Here is a 19,143-nt window from a genome sequence, read left to right as displayed (position 1 = left end):
TGGGGACATCTGTGCAGCAAGTGCTTTTGTCCACTAAGCTATCTTGCCAGCCACCGAATTTTTCTTCTTTAAAGACACCAGACATATTTGGTTAGCCACACAAATGCCCTTATTTTTACCTGTTTGTGCCCAAACAGGTCACATTACAGATACTGGGAATTAGACTTTCCACAGTTTAGGAACTGATCCCGTTCAGTCAAGAGGCACAATTCTGATTATAGGGCTGCTGGCTTCATTTACAAGCTGCTCACCCTACAGCTTGTAAAGTGAAGGCTCAAAAAGCCATGTTAATGGTCTGTAAAGACATGGATTCCCTAGTTCTTCCTCTTGCTCAGGACTTTCCCATTGCTCTGGCTCTCTCAATGGATGCTGGCTGGCTGAACAGACTGATACACACAGTAGAAGACTTCTAGTGTAGGGATGCCAGGATAATGCAGCTGCATCGTCCCCAAATATACCTGTGAGCAACAAGGATAGGAAGCCGAAACAGTTTTAAAAAGAATGAATTCAGAATGATACACCTCAAGTCCTTCTCCAGAGGAACCTCAGGGGAGGGTACCTAGTGACAGGAACACTGAGCAGCTTGTGGAAGACATTAGGGAGCTGGTGGAGCTCAGTCCTTCACAGTCACTGTCACAGCAGGGAGCAGGACATGGCAGCGTCAGTCTGTGACAGTGTTTAATACATTACCTACTTTTCTCATCGCCGCAGCGAAATATCTTGACAGAAGCAGCTCAGAGGAAGACGTGGGGGAGCTGGTGGGGAAGTGGAGGAGTGTGAGGCTTCCACTCACATTGCATCTGCTGTCAGGAGCCACGGAGAGAGCTGGTGCTCAGCTCATTCTCTTCCTTCACCCAGGACCCTAGCCATGGAGCGGTGCCAATTGCATTTAGAGTGAGTGGGTCTTTCCACCTCTCCCTCCCTCTCTTTCTCGTGTGAAAACCTACCTTTGTTAACTGACAAACCTGTGCATGGAACAGTGACCTTTGACATCAGAAAAATTACAGGCACTGTGCTAGCCGGTTCAGGAGCAGCTAAATACTCAACTATAGAATCGACCAGTCCTTGGATTCTCCTATATTTGTCATTAAAAAGAAAACTGGAAAATAGAGAATGTTTTCAGATTTAAAAGCCATTAATAAGGTGAATCAGCCCTTCCCTTCCTGTGCATCTTTTCTATCCAAATTGCTGACATCTCTATGGCGTTCTAGTCAGCTAGTTACTAGCTGATGCCCCCTGATTCAAGGTAAACTTTATTTAACAGTCCCGAGTGTCACCGGGCAATCAAAATGCCCATAACATCCCATGGTGGGCATGGAGCTGTAGAATTTCAGATTTGCTCTGATGGATTTCAGTCTTGCATTGATCTAATCTTCCCGGCCTACTTTCCTATCAGCCCTCTTGGGATGAGAATTTTACTGTGTCATAGCATCTTAGAAATAGAGATATCACGTGTCTTAAGCTAAACCTTTGCTTGGCATCTTGGAGAAGTCCTTGGACTTTTTTTTTTTTTTTTTTTTGAGACAGGGTTTCTCTGTGTAGCTTTGCGCCTTTCCTGGAACTCGCTTTGGAGACCAGGCTGGCCTCAAACTCACAAAGATCCTCCTGCCTCTGCCTCCCGAGTGCTGGGATTAAAGGCGTGCGCCATCACCACCCGGCGTCCTTGGACTTTTGAACAGTGCTGGAACTGTTAAGACTATAGAGACTCTTGAAGTTGGACTGAATGTATTTTGCAGAATGAGTTGGCCATAGGCTGGGTGTGGTGGCATATACTCTCTGTACTCGGGAGGATTGTCCAAGAACTTAAGGCCACGCTGGACCACACAGTAAGTTCCAGCCCAACCAGGGTTACATAGAGATCCTGTCTCTAAACAAGATAGTCATAAGTCTTCATGAAATTTGTTACAGGAATGCTCTGGTTTGAATCTGAAATATCCTCCACCAGCTTGTTCCCAGCTGGTAGTGCTGGATCTGGGGACTGTGGGAGCTTTAGGAGGTATGTCAACAGTGACAGGCCTTTGAAGGTTGTTCCACCCCTGGCTTTGGCACTCCCTCTGCTTCTGGTAAGGTGACTGCAGCCATATGCTCCTGCTGCTGTGGACTGGGCAGCTCCGTTAGGTGCAGCGCCTCTAAAAGTGCAAGTCTGGTAACTCATGCCTCCTTGAAGTTGTCTGTCAGGTCACACCAAAGCAAAGCAACGAGCGCAGCTCCAGACAGGTCTGGCACAGGACACTAAGTCACTTGGCCCCCCTGGCACAGACCCAGGGTCTGGGAGAGCTACAGTCCAGAGCCACGAGCTGGCCTTCTTCCAAACCCCCGCAGCTGAAGTCTGGGTGGTCCTCACTGTCCTTTGGGAACCTGGGGTGGGGTGAGGTGAGAGAGGATGCTCAGACTGCAGGGCCTCCCTCTGCTCCTGTACAAGCCAGGCTCTGTACCAGTCACTGCACATGGGCAGGGAATAAATATCTGGAAAGAACCCTGGCAGTGTCTTACACTGGTCAGCTACATGGCGGACCCACCGAATTTCTAAACCACAAACCTTGTATCTGAAAAGCCAACATGACAGTTCTGCCTGGGTGAATGTGCTGGGGACTCACATCAGGGATGGAGGGACAAGGATGAGGCACGCTAGCCCCCCTTGGCTGGGTGTGGAATGAGTCTCCTATTGGTACTGAAGGTTGGGTGGGGCAAAAGGAGGCTATAGCACAGCAGAGGAGGAGAGAACCCAGTTACTCACAGTTGGGGTGGCAAAGGGACCCCATCAGTCCAGTGCCAGCCTTCAGGGCCTCGTTGGGCCCCCACCCAGAAGCCTTTGGTGATCTGGTATTTTCTTAGGAAGTCCTGAAGGAGAAAAACAAGCACATTTCTTTGCACATCATGGCTTACTAGGGCATCCATTTTTCATGAGGCTTCTGCAGGATTCCAGAATGCCTCTCCAGGAAGGAATCAGCTCCAAGAGCTTGCAAAATACCTGGAATTAGAGAAGTGGACCTGGAAGCTCACTGGTGGGCTGGCACTGTGCTTAGGCTTGGGGACCGGAAATGAGATGGGTGCCATCTCAAGAGGATGTGACAGTCACCACACAATGAGAGAATAAAGCAGCTCAGAGCAGAGGGTGGGGCCTGGGCCAAGTTGGGAGGCTCCTAGGCATACCCAGGTGGTAGCCAATAGCCAGAATGGTTGGCACATGGTGGGGGCAGGGATTGACTAAGGTATGGAGGCGGTATGGGGCAGATTAATGGTGCCGTTCCTACAGGAACAAAAGGATCTCGCACTGGTTCAATAGTATTAAAGCCGTTAGAGAGGGGAGTATGGGGCTGGAGATGGCTCAGCAAGTTAAAAAGGCTTGCTGTCAAGCCTGATGAGCCAAGTCCAATACCAGACACACAGTGTGGAAGGACAGAACCAGCTCCTCAAAACTGCCCTCTGACCTCCACACACGCATTGTGGTGTATGCAAAGATGTGCCGCCCCCCGCCCCCCATAAGGTACTAAAATCGTGGCATGACCTTAGCAATAAGAAACAAAGAACTGGGCAGTGGTGGTTCACACCTTCAATCCCATCACCCCTGGAGGCAGAGGCAGGTGGATTTCTGAGTTCAAGGCTAGTCTGGTATACAGAGTGAGTCCCAGGACAGCTGGGGCTACAGAGAAGCCATGTCGAAGAAGAAGAGGAGGAGGAGGAGAGAGGGGAAGAGGGGAGGAGAGGAAGGAAGAAGAAGAGGAGGAGGAGAGGAAGAAGAGGAGGAGGAGGAGAAGAAGAGGAAGAAGAAGAAAAGAAGAAGAAAAGAGGGCTGGAGAGATGGCTCAGCAGTTAAGAGCACTGACTGCTCTTCCAGAGGATGTGGATTCAATTTCCAGTACCCACATGGCAGCTCACAACTGTCTGTAACTCCAATATCTGAACCTCTTACAACACAGACATACATGTAGGCAAAACACCAATGTACATAAATAAAAATACATTATTTAAAAAAAGAAAAAAACACACACTTAAGGATTTTATGTGTTTTATGTATGTTTGTACTTGTGCATGTGGAAAAAGAACAAGCCAAAACCCAATCATAAAGAAGTCATTCTATGATTTGTCTTTCAGAGCACTGATCCTCTGCAGTTAGATTTGATCTCCAGCTATTTCCAAACTGGATAGTTAAACCCATCTCTGTCCCAAAATGGAAGAGTGTTGTTCTGCCCAGGTTCAAGGTCACTGTGGGTTAAATGTGTCTGATACGTCTGAGGGAAGGGGCCAGGCTTCCTGGTGGTCGTTGCAACAATGGATGGCTTTGTTTCTGGAGGCATTAGAATAATGCTTAGCTAGCAGATCCTCACTTGCTGGCCTTGCCCCAGCCTCACACACTCTCTAGGGATCCATCTCTGGTCCACCACATCCTCACTGTTCTTTATTTTACAACCAGGCTGGGAGGGTCTTTGAAGCAGGGAACTGGGCTAGTTTCTCTGCATAGACTGTTCTAACTCTAATTTCTCCATGAGTGCAGTGCTAAGGACTGAACCCAGGTCCTTGGGTCCCTAGGGGTGTGCCCTTGAAGAAACTAAGTTTATCTCTGCTTCCTGGTTCATAATATAACCCCTCACTCCTGCCCACCACCTGCCACCGGTACAAGAACTAAGCCGATGGGCACCAAGCCTTTAAAGTTTCAGAGCTGAGCTAAGTGAATGTTTCCTCTTCATATAGTTAGCCACGGTGGTAAAGAAATGGCTCAATTGGTAAAGTGCTTGCCACACAAACATAAGAACCTCAATTTGATCCCCAGACTTAGGGGTATGCACCTGTAACCTGAGTGCTAGTGAGGCAGACAGGTAGATGTCTGGGGCTCACAGGCCATTCGGCCCACTGAGATTGGTGTGCCCCAGGTCCCAATGAAACCTTGTTTCAAGTGGCTTCTGAGGAACAGCTCCACATGCAAGAGCATGCCTACGGATAAGCATCCATATGTACAACTACACACGTGATTTATGTCAGTTTGACACAAACAGACATTCCTGGGGAGAGGGAATCTTAATTGAGAAGATGCTGCCATAAGATTGGCCTGCAGCAGGAAAGGCACAATGCTACACAGAGAAGCCCTGTCTTGAAAAACAAACAAACAAAAAACCCAAAAAAAGGATTGGCCTGCAGGCAAGTCTGCAGGGGTGTTTCCTTGATTAACGATGGGCCTTGTGATGGCTATTCTTGGTTGTCAGCTTGACATCTGAAATGAACTAAAACCCAAATGGCTGGGCACACCTGTGAGGGGATTTTTCTTAATGAAATCATTTAAAGAAAAACCATCCTGGCGGTGGTGGTGCATGCCTGTAATCCCAGCACTCGGGAGGCAGAGGCAGGCAGATCCCTGTGAGTTCGAGGCCAGCCTGGTCTACAAAGTGAGTTCCAGGCCAGGCTCCAAAGCTACAGAGAAACCCTGTCTCAAAAACCAAACCTAAATAAATAAATAAATAAAAATAAATAAATAAATAAAAATACCACTTATAATCTGTATCTTCGCCTGTTTGCTCTTGACAGCAAATCCATTCCTTCACTGGCATTACAGCCTACTTTGTCAGGATTCCAGCATATACTGAAGACCAGTTGGGACATCCAACCTTGTGGACTAAACTCTGGGATTCCTGGACCTTCCTTTGGAAGACACTGCTGGATTAGCTGGACCACAGTCTGTAAACCACTCTAATAAATCCCCTTTTGTTAGGATCAATCCATGTGAGTCTATTTAATGGGATTTATTAAGATATACAGAACTGAGTAAACAGCTGAAGTTGTCCTCTGTTCTGATCTGGAGTGAATCTACCTGGCAGTCTGATCACGCCAGGAAGCAGGAAGCAGGGACCTTGTGACCCTTCTCCCTTTCCTTTTTGGTGAGCATGTGTGTGTGTGCGCACACACATACGCGTGTATAATTCATTCTGTAAGTTCTCTTACTCAAGAGAACTCTAACACAGGCCTATAAGAAAGCAGGCTGGGACTGGAGAGATGGCTCAGAGGTTAAGAGCACTGACTGTTCTTCCAGAGGTCCTGAGTTCAATTCCCAGCAACCACATGGTGGCTCACAACCATCTATAATGAGATCTGGTGCCCTCTTCTGTGTACTAAATAAATAAATCTTAAAAAAAAAAAAAAAAAAAGGAAGAAAGAAAGCAGGCTGAAGGGCTAGAGAAATGAGTCAGTGGTTAAGAGCACTGTCTGCTCCTCCAGAGGACCTGGGTTCAGTTCCCAGCACCACATGGCAGATCACAGCTGTCGTCTGTAACTCCAGTTCCAGGGGATCTGACACCCTCATACAGACAGGTAAACATGTGAAATAAAAATAAACAAATTTGAAAAAGAAAAAGAAAAGAAAAAACAGGCTGAGCAAACCATGAGAGGAGCAAGCCAGTAAGCATTCCTCCATGGCCTCTGCATCAGTTCCTGTCTCCAAGCTCATGTCTTGAGTTCCTGTCCTGCCTTCCTGGGAAGATGGATTACAAGCTGTAAGGTGAAATAAACCCTCTCCTCCACAAATAGCTTTTTCTTTTTTGTTTTTTCAAGACAGGGTTTTTCTGTGTAGCTTTGGAGCCTGTCCTGGAACTCACTCTGTAGACCAGGCTGGCCTTGAACTCACAGAGATCCGCCTGCCTCTGCCTCCCGAGTACTGGGATTAAAGGTGTGTGCCACCACCACCTGGCCACAAGAAGCTTTTGGTCATGGTGTTTTATCACAGCAACAGAAACCCTAACTAGACATAAATTGGCACCAGATTGTTGATGATTGCTGGCAGATCTAACTGTGTGGTTTTGGGAGGATGGTGGCAAGCTGTTGGCTGGAGAAGCCAGAGTGCTCAGAGCTCAAAGAACTGTGGGAACATGACCTCAGAAGATAATGCTGAAAGCAGGTAGATCAGGTGATAGAGGTCTGGCTTGAGAAATTTGAGAAGTCTGAGGGCCCCATAAAGACTGTCAGAGACATCTGACATTTTGAATTAAGAACTACTGTAGTGGAGGCTGGAGAGAGGGCTCAGCAGTTAGGAGCACTGGCTGCTGCTCTTCCAGAGGAGTCGGGCTCAATTCCCAGCACCCCGTGGCAGCTCATAGCTGTGACTGCACTTCCAGGGGACCCGACACCCTCACACAGACATACATGAAGGCCAACACCAATGCATGTGAAATAAATCTATATATAAAAGAACCAATATAGTGAACCTTTGCTTTGCTGGGACAATTGATACTGGTCAACAAGGGCTGTGATTAAGAAGAGACCAGCATCACAGAGGCAAAATCTACTGGGAAGTGTTTCCTCAGGGTCAGCACAGAGGCTGTGGTCCAGAAGGTGCTAAGGCTTTGCCTTGTGCTGGCCACCAAATTTAGTAATGTGTAAAAGTTTCCCAGGTGGTACTAGTTTTGAAGCCATGAAGAGGTCATGGAGAGCAGCTGAGGCTTGGCATCATGACAGAGAAGAGGCCGTTGGTGAATGTGCAGCCTCAGCTGAAGTAAAAGCCAAAGGGTTGAAAGGCCCGTGGAGAGAAGTTGAGCTTGACACATGTGTCAGGGTCAGAGTCCCTGAAGACAGCCCAGGAGAAGCTAGCTGAAGGTACAGCCCTGTTGCAGTGGAGACCCCAACATTTTGGAGATGTCAGTACCGGGGGCTGACCACCAAGGGCAGCAGCAGCTGTGGAGAGGAGCTGGCCTTAGCCTAGGAGACAAGTGTGTGTGCTGTGAAAGGCAGAGCCAGCGGAGTGGACTGTCCAAGCCCTTTGGAGCCCAGACTGTGAGGGAATCCTAGACATTGAACATACTTATTTTCGCTGTTGGGGTTGCGTTTTGCTTTGTTCAAATTGTGACTGTGCCCTGATTCTTTCTTCTTGGTATAATGTATTGTGGTATTTATATTAATACGAGCCTTTGGGGATGAACAAGGAAAGGTTCTGAGTTAATAAGTGGTACGTTTGTGTGTCAAGTTGATGAGGGGTCGATTGTGCTGATTGTTTTGTCAACCTGACACACACCTAGGCATATCTGGATAAAGGGGTATCTTTTGTTGATGTTTTGTTTTGTTTTTAAGACAGGGTCTTGCTACTTACCCCTGGCTGGCCTGAAATTTATTATGTAGACCATGCTGGCTTTGAATTCACAGAGATCCACCGACCTCTGCCTCCAGGGTATTCTCTTGACTTAATGATTGATGTGGAAGGGCCCAGCCCCCTGTAGGTGGTACTACCCTGGGCAAATGGTTCTGGATAGCATAAAAGCAGGCAAGCCATAAAGAGCAAACCAGTAAACAGCACTCCTCTGTGGCTTCTGCCTCGGTTTCCACCCCAAGGTTTCTAGGTTTCTGCCCTGACTTCCATGGATGGTGTACAAACTGTAAAATGAAATAAACTTTTTCTTTCCTCCCCAAGTTGCCTTTGGTCATGGTATTTTATCACAGCAGTAGAAACTCTTAACACACACACACACACACACACACACACACACACACACACACACACACCAGTTAATCACATGGTTGGAGAGATGGGTGGCTTTGCACTTGCTTTTTCAGAGGACCTGAATTTGGTTCCCAGAATCTATATCAGGTGGCTCACAACCAACTATAATTCCAGCTCCGGGGACTTTGACCATTTAAGCCTCCATGTGCAGACACACTCACACATAAATAAGAAATATTTTAAGCGGAGTGTGGTGGTGAATTTTGGCACCCAGGAGGCAGAGGCAGGTGGATCTCTGTGAGTTTCAGGCCAGCCAAGACAACACAGTGAGGCTGTCTTAGAAAAGAGAAAAGAAGGAAAGAAAAAGAGAGAAGTACTTCTGGCCCCAAGGCACTAAGTAATTTCTGAGACGCTTTGTTCCCCAGCACCTACAGCCATTACCTGACACTTACATACACTAAACATGCTGTATTGTCTCCACCACATCCTGGGAGGACTCGTGGGTCTCTCCCAGCAGGCCTGGCTCCACTGCTAACTGAGTAACTCAGGTTGGATGGCACCATTTTAGCTCTACCTTCTTCTTAGAATAAACCCCTGAACACCTGATAGCTGGTCCCTGTGCATGTCACTGTATTCCTTTGGGCTTTGGTGACTCCCACAGTGTGAAGGACTTGATCTAGAGAGTCCTTCCAGGGCTAAGTTCAAGGATCTAGGGTGATACACACCCTCTCCTAGCCAGCCTTTCTCACCTGGGTGTGGCTCAGCAGGGGCAGTGTGGCATGGTGGGTTGAGCAGAATGCCTGGCTGCCCTCCCAGTCTTGAGCTTCTTCGGAGAGGTAGTAACAGTGTTCCTGAGACCACAACCAGCCCTGAGGGCATGGCTGGCACCTGGCTCCTGAAAGAAGAGATCTGTGAGTTGGGGCAATTCTAAGGGGCTATGCATGAATACTGTAAAAACAAAACCCAGCCATGACCCTGGCTGAGGGGGTGAATCTATGGGTAGGGAGCTCACAAGCATCCAGGTGGGAAGGATGATGGGCAGAGAGAGCCCTAGGTCGTACAGCCTGCACTGTGCAAAGTTCTCCTGGAGAGGGGCTGGTATTTGCATTACCAGTCAAGTCACAAACTGACTGAAGGGAGGCTAGGGTCAAGCTTTCTCCTCTTTGCTAAGCAAGGCCCGTGTCTTCATGCTATGAGTCTCAGAGGTGTCCTAAGTACACGGAATAGGGACGAGATACTATACCACCTCTAGAGGCCAGTGCCACGATGGCCACAGTGCAGACAGCCAGGAACACAGCCATGACCACCAGAGCCCAGCGCAGGGACTTCATGTACAGGGGCAGCCCTGGAGAGAAGAAAACAGAGACAAGTTGGAAGAGATCACCCGAACTGCGTTCAACCCGGCACCACCCTGGCCTCCACTCCCCTCACCCTGCCCCCACACCAGCTCCAAGGTCATCTTGGCTCAAGCACCCAGGTTAGATCCGAACTTCTTATTTAGGAGACCTGCTAGAATACGCTCTGCTTTTTTCTCACATGGCTAGAAGATAAGGGCTCCATGAGACACAGCAAGCAATGTGCCGCACACCGTGCATGGTGTACCCGTGTGCCAGACAGTGTCGCTGCCACAGATGTGGGCAAGGGGCCTTCAGGCAGCAGGTGACAGAGAATCCAGGACACCGTGGGCAACATGCCACGGGAGAAAGAGCAGGGACCAGACTGCAGCTCTACAAGGTCAAAGTCAATGAAGGTCAAGTCCTGACTCTGCACATTTTCTCCTCAAACTCTCAGTGGTCTCTCTAGTCTCTCCAGGCCTTTGCCATGACTGAAGACAGGGGGCAGACGCAGTTCTCCACAGCCGTGGGTAGTCATCAGCCACGGGCCTTGTCTATGGCTCAAAGGCCAAGGGCACCAGGTAGTTGGGGAGGCTGCAGGCAGGAAATGAGTGTGAGGGACAGGAGACAGGACACACCCACCTGTTTCCTGTTATCCTATCCTCATGGGTTTGGTTGTTTGAAATAGGGTCTCTCTGTTAGTGGTTCTCAAACTTCCTAATGCTGCGACCCTTCAATACAGTTTCTCATGTTGCTACTTTATAACTATAATTTTATCACTGTTATGAATCATAGTATAAATATCTGTGTTTTCCGATGGTCTTAGGGGACCCCTGTGAAAGGGGTTGTGACTCACAGGTTGAGAATCGCTGCTCTATGTAGTCCTGACTGTCCTGGATCTTCCTCTGTAGCCCAGGCTGGCCTCGAACTCAGAGAGATCCGCTTGGCTCTGCCTCCTGAGTGCTGGGATTAAAGGCGTGCGCCACCACCGTCCAGCTATCCTTCTGTTTTGAGACAGGGTCTCAGTATGTATCCCACACTCATGTGACCCTCCCGCCTCAGCCCCTCGAGAAGCTGGGATTACAGGCTGTGACCAAGGCTGGCAGAGGGTTCACAGGCGAGCCACCAAGCCTGATGCTTGATCTCTGGAACCCTCCTGGCAGAAGGAGAAAAATCAACTCTCACAAGTTGTCCCCTGACCTTCACACACATGCTGTGCTGCATGCACGATACCTACCACCAATAAAAAGAAATAGAAATGTAATTTTTAAGAAGCAATTATCATGCCTGGCCCAAGGCACACTTTTAAATGCTGAATGACCCTGATAGTGAGTACCAAGGTATCTTAGTTGCTTTTCCTGTTGCTGTGATAAATACTCTGACAAAAGCAACTCAGGGGAGAAAGGTTTGTTCTGGTTCACAGTTCAAGTGTACAGTCCATCATGGCGGGGAATCGGGGCGGCAGGAGCCTGAAGCCATAGGTCACATCACTTCCACAACAAGGAAACAGTGAGGAATGAATGCATGCTAGCATACAGTTTTGCATCCCCTTTATACAGTCCAAGGTCCACAGCATAGGGAATTGTTCTGCCCATAACTGAGACAGGACTTCCCACATCAACAAACACAATCAAGGTAGTCCCAGAGGCTGCCTGCCGGGAGGCCCATCTCCCTGCCTGAGTCTAGATCCCGTCAAGCTGACAAATCCCATTAGCCATCACACCTGGAAAGGTGGAGTGGCAGATGGAGAGGTCACAATGAACAGCAGCAGCAGCAGCAGCAGCAGCAGCAGCATCGATGTAAGTGCATCAGCAGAGTCACAACAGCACCGGTGCTCACCCCTCTGAAGCCATGACACCCTCCGAAACCAGATCTCTCTGGACACAGAAGCTTGACGGGTTATAGCAAAGAGGAGTGCCCCCTCCTCGAACCTGGCTTCCATGCCCTCGGGATCGTCACTTCTCAGGGATGAGGGGCAGCAGTTGAGTGTAGTCATGGGAGGAAGGGTGAGGGCGGAAACCGCAAGGAAAACAAAAGATTATACTGCAGCAGGATTTTATTTGAAATGAATAATTGTGCCTGGCTTGCTGGCGCACACCTTTGATCCCAGGACTCGGGAAGAAGAGGCAGGCAGATCTTTGTGAGTTCCAGGCCAGCCTGGTTCTACATAGTGAGTTCAAGGCCAGCCAGGACTATGTAGAAAAACTGCCTCAAAAAAAAAAAAAAAAAAAAAAAAACAGAAAAACAAAAAACTGAGAAAGAATTCGTGTAGCAGAATGTACGTACACTCATATATGAATGCTAAGTGTCTACACAGAGAGATGAGTTTTCAAGATTTTAATAGAACACATTCACTGTCGCTCAACTTCAAAGTCTCAGGAACTTTTCAAACTCCCATTTTTTCATTTGCATTGGAGAAAACACTTGCTTCAGCGATCAGAAATCTGTCAAAGAGATGTATGAAGCCAGGTGGTGGTGGCACACGCCTTTAATCTGAGCATCTGGGAGGCAGAGGCAGGTAGATCTCTGAGTTTGAGGCCAGCCTGGGCTACAGAGTTAGTTCCAGACAGGCAGAGAACTTCACAGGGAAACCTTGTCTTAGGGGGGAAAAAAAAAAAAAAAAGGGTAGGGGTCGGGGGATTAAACACTGTAACCTATTCAGATTTTTATTTTTTTAGTTTGGTGCTAGGGAACCAACCCAGACCCTCAAGCATGCTGGGTGTTCATCCATTAAGTCCTAAATACAGCCCTGAGATATATTTTTTTTCAGATTTATTTTTAACTATGGCCATGTGTGTGTGTGTGTGTTTGCATATGCCCTCGGAGGCCAGAAGAAGGTGCTGGATCCCACAGACTGGAGTTAGAGGTGATTGTGAGCATCTCGCTGTGGGTGCTGGAAACACAAGTGCTGAGCCATCTTTCCAGCCCCTGTGGAATTTTTAAACACACACTTTTAAAGGTATTTTCCAAGATTTCTATCAAGTGATAGATAATCGAAACAATATATTCATGCCATGGAATACTATCCAGCAAAAAAGAATGAAATGCCAAGTTCATGCTACAGCATAAAAAACTTTGAAAACAGGTTAAGCCAAAGAAGTCAGGCAGTCAAGTGTGGTGGCATAGGCCTTTCGCCCCAGCATTCAGGAGGCTGAGGCAGGGGCATTAAGAGTTTCAGGCCAGGGGCTTGAGAGATGGCTCAAGAATTAAGAACAGTGGCTCCCTTTCCAGAGGGCCTTCAATTCCCAGTACCCACATGGCAGCTCACAACTCCAGTCTCAAAGGATCACAAGCCCTATTCTGGGCCCTAGGCACACACCTGGCAGACATTCATACACATAAAAGTAAATTAATTAGAAAAAAGAGTTTCAGGCCTGCCTGAACTACATGGCAAAACCTTGTCAACAAACAAAACAGAAAGAAGCCAGACGAAAGAGTTCGTGTTATATGAACCCAGGGACATGGGTGTCCAGAGGACAGTGTTTAGAGACAAGAGACTGGTGGGGTCTGGGGGTGGAAGGTTTGTTTTCAGCATGAACACAACACTGAGTATGCAACACTCCTTGAATATTACACTGTAAGATGGTGCCTTGTATGGTATATGAATTGCATCTTGATATATCTTGATATACCTGTTACCAAAAGAAGGGGGAACTTGAAAAAGCTTGGTTTAACATAGCAAGTTCCAGGTCAGCCAGAGCTATACAGCTAGACCTTATCTTAAGAACACACACACATACACACACATTCTCACTGGCTGCTCTTCCAGAGGATCCCCGAGTTCAATTCCCAGCACCCACACAGTGACTCACAATTTTGTTTAATTCCAATTCCAAGGCATCAGACACCCTCTTCTGGCCTCTGCAGGCACCAGGCACATGATGCACAGACATAAATGTAGGCCAAACACTCACACACACTTTTTTAAAGGTTTATTTATTTAGTATACAGAAGAGGGTGCCAGATCTCATTATAGATGGTTGTGAGCCACCATGTGGTTGCTGGGAATTGAACTCAGGACCTCTGGAAGAACAGTCAGTGCTCTTAACCTCTGAGCCATCTCTCCAGCCCACTCACACACATTTTAAGAACCCACTACCAAAAATATGTATAAACTAAGATTTATGATTTTTTTTCCCACAAGGCATTGAACTACCAGGGTCTTGTTCATGCTAGACAAGTGCTCTACCATTGAGCTATGTCCCAGCCCTAAAGTATGGCTCGCAAATAATAAAAGCAGAACTGGAAAGCTCGGCCAAGACAAGGAAGATAAACTCACCAGTCACTGTAATTCTTGTGGCTGAACCTTTGTTTAGCTCTGACCTTCAGAAAGCATGGCAGAAGCCCAGTGGGTGAGTAAGTTCTCTCAAACCAGGTCGGGGACCCATCTAGATTTCAAAGATTTATTTATTTATTATGTACACAGAAGAGGATGCCAGATCTCATTACAGATGGTTGTGAGCCACCATGTGGTTGCTGGGAATTGAACTCAGGACCTCTGGAAGAACAGTCAGTTCTCTTAACCTCTGAGCCATCTCTCCAGCCCCTGTTTTAGTTTTTGAAAATAGGGTCTGTATAGAGCAGCTGGCCTGGAGGATTCTGGTCCAGGCTACCTGTGAACTTGCAACAATCTTGCAAGCTGGGATTATGGGCTTCACCACACATGCCACGTTTTTGTTTTGTTTTGTTTTGTTTTTTTTAAAGATGGGGTCTCAACATGTAGCCCAGGGTGGACAAAAGCTCTTAGTCCCCTCCTTCAGCTTCCTGAGTGCTGGGATGGCAGGGGTGAGCCACCTTGCTGGGCTGCAGGACAACTTGTGGTCACACAAGTTACACAAATACACTCTATACAGACTCAGCTTGCAAAAACACAGACACATCTGGGTTCCCTTAACATGTCTTCTCCCTTCCCCCAGCCCTGCAGTTACTGCTAAAGGGACATATGTCCCCAAAAGAGCATCAGGGCTTATGCCAGTGTGAGGCTTAGCAGTCACATCTTCTGCTCAGGGCCTCTGCTCCTCTTCATGTGGCACTGCTGTCTTCCTCTGACTGAGCTTCAAAATCCTAACCACTCTACCGAGACCCGTCAAACCTGGATCATCTTTGCCATCCTAATTCTGTCTCACCTTCTCCAAGAGCTCTCATCCCCCTGCCTCATTGCCAACAGCCTCCCTGTCCTCTACACTACACTCAGACTGCTTTCACTTTGTGAATGTTCCCCACTGCATGGACAATATGGGGGACAGGCGGCTACCTGGCAGTATGGACTCCTGGAGGCCAGGGGCTGGGTGGGGCGATCCTTCTCCTTAAGAGATGTGTCAACTGCAAGACAACCACCGAGATCAAACGCTCCATCTTCTCCCCAGAGGGATCCAGGGAATAATAAGTTCTGACTTGTACAAATAGACTGAGAAACCACTGATGTGCCCGGTACTGAGATGTGGGCAAGTCCGTGCGTCTACCTCTCCCCCCCTCCCCCCGCCCCCCAGGAGATACTTAGGAAGCAATCATAGCCTGGGTGGAGAATCCTGGGATAATGAAGTCAATCCAAAGGAGAGGGTAAGATAGAGATCCCTAAGTTGCCTGGGGGATAAGAGAAGGTAAGTCCAAGCCAAGAGCTGAGGGAGAAGCACTCACCACATGAGGCTACAGTCCTTCACCGCTTTACAAACCCCTCTCTCTCCTGCTGGCTGCCTGAACAGTTGGCACAGTACTTGCCTATCATACCTGAAGCCCCAGGTTTGATCTCCAGCACCACATAAACCAGGTGTGGTGGCGTATCTCTGTAACTCCAGCACTTTGAGGACAGAGGCAAGAGAATCAGAAGTTCAAGGTCACTCTTCGACTACCTAGTGAGTTGGAGGCCAGCCTAGCTAGCACACATGAGACCTTGTCTTAAAATATGTCTCCAGCCTTCGGTACCTTCACTAACAGCTAGACAGCTCCTTCAGGGCACCTGCCCAAAGAAACAAGGGATGAGACAAAGCAGTGATATTCCAAACCCTCTCCCCAGGGGCTGGCTCCTTCCAAGTTCACACAGGACCGAGAAGCAGCTGGCCAGCAAGTCACTGAGTCTTGCTTACATGGCCTCTCGTGAATCAGGAGAGTTTCCTTATCCAAGCAGGATCCTGCAGACCAAGGCACATCTTTGTTTATTTCTCCATCTCTTCTCACGTTGTTCTTTGTGGAAAAGCGACCATCCAGATAGTCAGAAACCTGGGACAGATCTCCATCCTTGTAGCCTAGCTGTATCCCACCTGTGTGTGGTCCTGATTACTGACTCTGCCTCCTGAGCCCCATCCTCTACCATAAATCCTGTCCTTCTCGGCCTAGGGCCTCCTCAGCCTTCCTCCACCAGACAGAGCTTAATTCCCAGAACAAATCCAATAGTGTCACTTCAGCACCGGTTCCTAAGTCACAGATTTTTAAAGAAGCTGACAGAGGAGCTGGAGAGATGGCTCAGTGGTTAGAGCTCACTGGCTACTCTTGCAGAGGGCCTGAGGTGGGTTGCAGCACCCACAAGGTAGGGCTTACAACTGCCTGTAATGCCAGTTCCAGGGGATCTAATAGCCTTTTCTGGCCTCTGTAGGCACCAGGAATGTGAGTGATACACAGACGTACATGCAGACACTCATACACATAAAATTAACATGAAAGAACTTGGTAAAACGCTAGAGGCTGGTATACCATCACTCCAAAGATGTCCCTAGATCCTTAGAACCAATAATATTCTAGGCCATTTAGCAAAGAGGAATTAAGGTCCAGACGGAGGTGAGGTTGCTGATCAGTTGACCCTGAAATGGAGACTGTCCTGGCAGCAGGATCGTGAGGGTCCTTACCCAAGAGGAGGGAGGCAAAGCTGGGGGGCAGAATAACCCAGCCTGACAAAACTGGGGCTGAGAGCAGAGGATCTAGCACTCAGGCAAAGTAAGGGGCCTGCCCCAGGAGCCTGAGTGAGAGGCACAGCCCTGCTGATACCACCACCTTAGAGACTAGGGAGCCCAGTCGGACCTCAGATGTTCACGCTGTAAGATACATTTGTATCAGCAAGAGGCCCGGAGTGTGTGGGAAACTTACAACAGGATTCTCAAAGGTGTTAGCGATCATTTTAAGTATTGGTGCCCTCTCTCTATCTGAGGACTACCCTTCCATTGCCCTGAACTTGGGCAGTTTGCCTGCTGGGCAAGGCACTAGCCCCTTCAGGCAGGCCTCTGTTCTTGACAGTCTCTAATGAACCTTCACCACCCCCAACCCAGGGTGGCGCAGTAAACCAACCACAACAGAGCCATTCCTCACTCAGTGGGACTTACAACCTTTAGGGGCTGTGCTGCTTAGTGTTTTGTCAACTTGAGACAAGCTAGGGTCCTGGAAAAGAGGAACCTCCCTTGAGAAAATGTCTCCATTAGGATGGCCTGTAGGCAAGTCTGTTGGGCATTTTCTTAACTAATGACAGATGTGGGAAGGCCCCAGTCTACCGTGGGCGGTACCACGGGGGTGGGTTGGAGGTGCAGACGGCGGCGGGGCAGTTAAGAAAGCAAGCCAGGAAGCAGCCTTCCTCTGTGGTTTGGCTTCAGTTCTTGCTTACAGGTTCCTGCCCTGGCTTCCCTTGATGATGAACTGTAAGCTAAACAAACCCTTTCTTCCCCAAGTTGTTTTTTGTGTTTTATCACAGTAAGAGAAAGCGAACTAACAGTTTAGCAAACTAAAGCAAACTTTCTTCAACGCTCCACCCGCCCCTCCTTCACAAGCAAAGCAAAACACACACGCACACCCCAGCCGTCTGGCACCGGGCCAGCTCAGTTGTGTGCAGATGGGTGACCCTCCTCTAGGTGGAAAGAAAGGAGTCCTAGGATGTGTACCCAGGCCACCACTGCCACGTGATTCTGAATCACTTCCCCTCATCCGAAGTTCCTTCCACCACTTCTCCAAGATGCTGAGAAGGAATGAGAAAGTTCCCCAGGGGAGGGGCAGGCCCTGTTTTGTTTTGTAACAATTCTGAGTCGGAGAAGGAGTATGGGCTTGGGGGCAGCTAAGTGGGCTCCTGGTTAGTCTAGTTCAGGGGCGGGACACCCGGCACCACCGCTGAGCACTCACCTATGAGCGTGATGGCCCGCGGCAGTTTCTTGCTGTCCACGCCTGCGCGCTGCAGCAGCGCGGCGTCTTCTTTGGTCAGCCCGGGCTCCTGGCAGCGGCAGCGACAGCGGCAAGTGGGCGAGCCCGGGGCGACCGCGCTGCCCTCGGTGGGGCCGATGCGCTCGGTCGGGGGCGCGGCAAGCGGCGATCCACGGCCCCACGTGGAGCCCGGCGACGGGGCGCGTGGCAGGCGCGGGAGCGTGGGCGCCGAGCGGCGGGCGAAGGCGGGCGATTCCGGCACCGGCACGGTGAGGAAGCGCGTGGACGGCGCGGGCGAGGGCGCGCGGCTGGCTCCCGCCGCGCCCACGGGTTTAACGCGCACGTCTACCTGCAGCTCCACGGGCGCCCAGGACCCGGGCGTGGGCTCTCCTGACGCCGCCCAGGGCTGCGGCTCGACCCCGCCGTCCGGGGGCTGCTCGGCCCACGAGGGGCTCGGCGACGGTAGCTCGCGGCTGCATGAGCCCAGGCGGCGGAAAGCGCCATAGCCCAGGCTGAGCGGCGGCAAGCGCGGGGACCCGGACAGAGCCGGAGGCTGCGGCTTCTCCTCCGAGAGTACCTGCAGCTCCGCGTCCGCCGCCTCCCTCCCGGTCCGCTCCGGCCTCGGGTTGCCGTCGGGAACCCCGGCTTGCGGAGCCTCCACGGGGATCTGCGGCTGCTCCGTTTCCGGGCTTGCCAAGGACTCTTCTGGGGACCTGGCTTCGGCCTGGCCTCCCCCAGAAGCTTCCCGGGTCCGCTCCATCCCGTGCGCCGAGCACCCCCGCCCCCCGAGACTCGCTGAGCGCCGTACTAGGCGGAGTCCCCAAAGCTTCGCATGCCTGAGGTTGTCAACCGCACCCTTCACTAGAGGACCCCTCTGTGATTGGCTGTGGCTACGGATTGGCCACGCCTCTCGGAGCTCCAGCCCCGCCTTTCCGTGGCACAGGTTGCTGGGAGGGGCGGGCTGAGCGAGTCATAGATAGGGTGGGGTGGCTCTAAAAGCAGCCCTGGGAACCAGAGACTTGCAGATTCTTCCCTCTCCTTCATCCCGGGCCCCACCCGTTCCCAGTGTTGGCACGGTACCGCGCGTGGGTTCTGTTGTAGATTGCTGTTGTAGATTGAGCGGGAAGCGATTGGCTAAATCCTCATAGACAAAACTTCAGAAGTATCAGAGCAAAGGAAAGGGATGTTCTTCTAAACAGTAGCAGAGGGTCACTGGTTGCACAATTTGGAAGAGGGGGAAAGGCTGATTCCAAGTCTGGGAGCTTGACTACTAGTAGACAT

At 49.8% G+C, this 19,143-nt stretch overlaps 1 protein-coding gene across 1 annotated transcript; it reads right to left on the bottom strand.

The window, feature by feature from the left end:
- Nucleotides 1-1,608: 1,608 nt before the first annotated feature.
- Nucleotides 1,609-18,661, bottom strand: Klrg2 (killer cell lectin like receptor G2). The gene is made up of 5 exons (XM_036182912.1): nucleotides 17,845-18,661; nucleotides 9,663-9,761; nucleotides 9,166-9,311; nucleotides 2,738-2,841; nucleotides 1,609-2,358 (listed from the first exon to the last, which is right to left on the bottom strand). Exons 1-5 carry the CDS (start codon nucleotides 18,620-18,622, stop codon nucleotides 2,238-2,240), a joined length of 1,248 nt encoding a protein of 415 aa, XP_036038805.1. The 5' UTR covers nucleotides 18,623-18,661; the 3' UTR covers nucleotides 1,609-2,237.
- Between the last annotated feature and the right edge of the window lie 482 nt (nucleotides 18,662-19,143).

Source organism: Onychomys torridus, chromosome 3 (genome assembly GCF_903995425.1).
Source record: "Onychomys torridus chromosome 3, mOncTor1.1, whole genome shotgun sequence".
NCBI lineage: Eukaryota > Metazoa > Chordata > Mammalia > Rodentia > Cricetidae > Onychomys > Onychomys torridus.
The sequence above is the reverse complement of the archived record's forward strand: the minus strand, read 5'-3'. Positions and strand labels throughout refer to the sequence as shown.